Raw genomic sequence first — 3,393 nt, 5'->3', positions numbered from 1 at the left:
AAAGGAGGGAACAGCTAATAGATAACAGTGCTTGAAACGAACCTGTAAGAATCAGGTTCATGAATTATTATTAATTGCCTAAGAAGAAGCATTTCTCACATAGGGTTTGTTTAGCTGCTGTGCCTCCTATTCTAGCTTCCATAAATTTGTGGGCAGAAGGAACGTCGGCAGCTGGACTCATATTCTAACATCAATCCAACTTACACTATTGAGAAATTAGGTTTTGACTGGTGAGGATTACAGACATGGATGCAGTATGTTCGCTGCATGAAACACAGCTAAAGTAAATGAGCAACTTAGTAAATGGGCAAATCCTTCACTGCCTTCAGATTCTGACACAGCTGGTGGGCAGAGTCCCAGCTAGCATGTATTTCCAGAATGCATCCCTCAGGAGAGTAAAGGCATGAATGGTTGGGTAGCATTCAGATCCAAGCAGAAGATGTAATGTTCTCACTGAATGCCCATGAGACAGAACAGTTTTTAACTACCAGCTCTGCCAACATCCGTCTCTGTTAACTGGGAGATTCAAAAAGACACAGGGGCTGTGAGCCTGACCAAGGAATAGTGAATATGCTGCCAAGCCTTCATTTTCCCAGCACTTCAGCCTTTCCCTGTTTAATAAGTTAGCCATCATCCATGCCTCAATTCCTCTGTCACATGGGAAGGGTCAAAGGCATAGAGACACAGATCTCAATGCCATCAGAATATTGGAAATATGGAGGGACTGTCTTCTTTCGGGGTAAAAATTGCACACAACTTGCATTATGAAAGCTGAAAATGATGCAAGCACCATTTCTGAAAGAATCATTTAGATAGCGAGTTCCTAGTCCATGATGCCTTTTGGTGTCTCGGCAATAAGAGGAGGAAAGTGTGCCATTCAATTGCATTTGTTAAAGACCACAGGTCCATCAATTCCTCATCATAGTCAGCAATACAAATGGCAGCTGATTGATCCAAAATACTCAGAATAAACATGCAACTTCATCTCCACTTTAACTTTAGTGCAGTCTGGGCACTATGTCCGGGCTTAACGCCAAACTTGTTGGGGTCATAACCCTGAGCACTCCAGGAACTGATGGATCTGTTCTCTTTTGCTCTTGCTATCCCACTTTCTCCAATAGCCAAAGAAGATATGGGTGATGACAAGAAAATGCTATCATCAGTGCATGATTTCTTCATCAGGTAGCCAGGTAGTCACTTTGATCTTCCAAAGCAATCTCGTTTCAACTGGCCTAAGTGTTTGCGTCTTAGCATTTTCTAGCTAAAATGTTATATTTGGCAACTCCCGGCAACTCCCAGAAATTCAGGAATTATCTCCAGGTTGAAGTCCATCTAAGAAAGGACACACTTGTTCCCAAGAGGCACAGCTGCCATATCACGGTTGGACATAGGAAGCTTCTATTTGTAAAATGGCCTGCAGATTCACTGCAGCGCAAAGCAACATCCTTTCGACAAAACAAACAAAGTAGATTAATGAGACTGTTAAGCACACACAATAATTTACTTCACTGGGGATTTGCAAATGCTTTAATGGATGTGAAGAACCCAAACCCTCACTTCTTTCATACTCCCAGCACTCATTTTCAAATTTTATTATGCCATAGCGAGAGACATAAGTGAGATCAGTGGCACTGAAACTTAGCAGGCCTTTGACCCCGCTGTTAAGAGCAGCCACTTTTCTATTACTGGCCAAACTATGATTATATAAATAAATATTGGTAAAATATCTTATTTTATTTTTTTTTAATATTAGAGAAAGAGAGAAACATGAGTGCTTGGGGATTTTTTTTTTAAACCTGAAAGATCTCATTTTTTGATACATTTACAAAGATAAATGCTTACAAGGAGAAATCACAAAGGAGCGCATTTATATAAAATGCACAATTTAAAAATGCAAGTAAACATGAAAGTTTGTGGTTTTTTACAGTAATACTATTTAATTGTATTCTTTTAAGATAGATATTTACAATTTATTTGATTGCAGGCAGTATCACACTACAATATCTAATGTATATTTCTTTTTCAGTTGTAGCAAGTCTAATCATTCTACATTTGTCTGGGGCAACGAAAAAAGGAACAGGTATGTAAACTTCAGGCAATTTTTCAGACATTATGATAAGAGTCCAAAGTATGGATTTGAGTTGTTAGTTTAAGTCTTGAAGTTTTTAGTAGTTCACCTACTTCCAGTGTCTGTCCTTTGTTCATTTGTTTTGAGTATTAGTGTGCCTATACACACACAAAAATCCAGTGGTACTTTTAAAATCAAGTTAGTGACCTGATCCACAGCTAGATCTAACTAAAGCCTCAGCTTGACTCTAAGTAAAAACTGTAAAATGCCCCCACTTTCAAACTGGGAAGTCCAGACTGGGCACTGAGCTGGCTACTCTTAAGAAGTAGAGTTCCAAATCTGAAATTGGGTGTCATGGGTGCACTTGTGCAGGGTGGGAACAGAAAAAGTTTCTGAAAAGCCCTGGATGCTAAGTGTGGTAAAAGCCAAGCAGGGAGAGTTGCTAAGCACAGTGTGTGTCTGAATATGTGTCTGAATGCCCAGTCTCTGCAGGCCTGAATTAATTTCAAGAAATTAGGATCTGTGTCATCCTCAGCTTGGATACAGACCAGGAAGAAAGAGAAATATTTGCAGAGTGTAAGGCAGATCTCAGGTGGTTAAAATAACCCTTGGAAGGTGCCTGTGTCCCTCTACTGATAGTAAGAGGGAGCCTCAAACAACTCAGCTCTACACATCAGAGACTTAAGTTAGATTGGACTCTCCTTGGATATAGGTACCTCATTCAGAGGAAAACACGGAGTCCTCTTTAGACAGCCATGTCAGGTCTAGAACCTACTATCCTTCCTTTAAATACCAGCCTAGATATTTTTCTCTCCAAAGAATCCATCTTATTTTAGCCTACTAGTTAAAGTATGATGCCCAGGAAGTGATTCTTCATCTTCTTCAGCCTGAACAGACTCAAACCTTTGTCTCCAGGCTCTCTGCCAATGCGCAGAAAGGAAAGCAAGAGTTTCAGGGATAGGAAGAAAGCAAAAAAGTCTGACTCTGCTTTCTGATGATTCACCTAAGAGGGGGAAAGTTCTGGGCCATGATGCCTGGCCCCAGGGATATTTATTAATTTTACAGCAAACAGCAAGGTAAAAATAAAGATAATCTATGAACCAGAATCCAGGAATTCCCTTGTTCTTCTCTGTCTGGTGAATACAGAGTCAAGCTGCTGCAAATTAAAACCAATTCTTATATCCTGTCACAATTCTGTGCTTTTTTCTTGATTTTGCAGCTCTGATGTATTCCTGTATTGTGGCATGTAGCTTGTTGATAGAGCATATGCTTGAGCTTTTTCAGATATATGAGCGGGAAATTGATGTCTCCCATTTCTTAAACAC

The 3,393-nt window shown here is 39.9% G+C and overlaps 1 protein-coding gene across 1 annotated transcript in view; it reads left to right on the top strand.

The window, feature by feature from the left end:
• Positions 1-2,026: 2,026 nt before the first annotated feature.
• The window catches only part of LOC104617824 (neuropilin and tolloid-like protein 1), a gene marked incomplete at both ends in the record, with an annotated part of 11,684 nt that continues 10,317 nt past the window's right edge, over positions 2,027-3,393 (top strand). Inside the window, one exon of the mRNA XM_010283245.1 lies at positions 2,027-2,080. Coding sequence (XP_010281547.1) covers positions 2,027-2,080 — 54 coding nt within the window. The remainder of the gene's footprint in view (positions 2,081-3,393) is intronic.

The sequence above is a fragment of the Phaethon lepturus genome, unplaced genomic scaffold (genome assembly GCF_000687285.1).
Source record: "Phaethon lepturus isolate BGI_N335 unplaced genomic scaffold, ASM68728v1 scaffold10913, whole genome shotgun sequence".
Taxonomy (NCBI): Eukaryota; Metazoa; Chordata; class Aves; order Phaethontiformes; family Phaethontidae; genus Phaethon; species Phaethon lepturus.
Note: the sequence above shows the minus strand (reverse complement) of the source record. Positions and strands in the feature narration are given on the sequence as shown.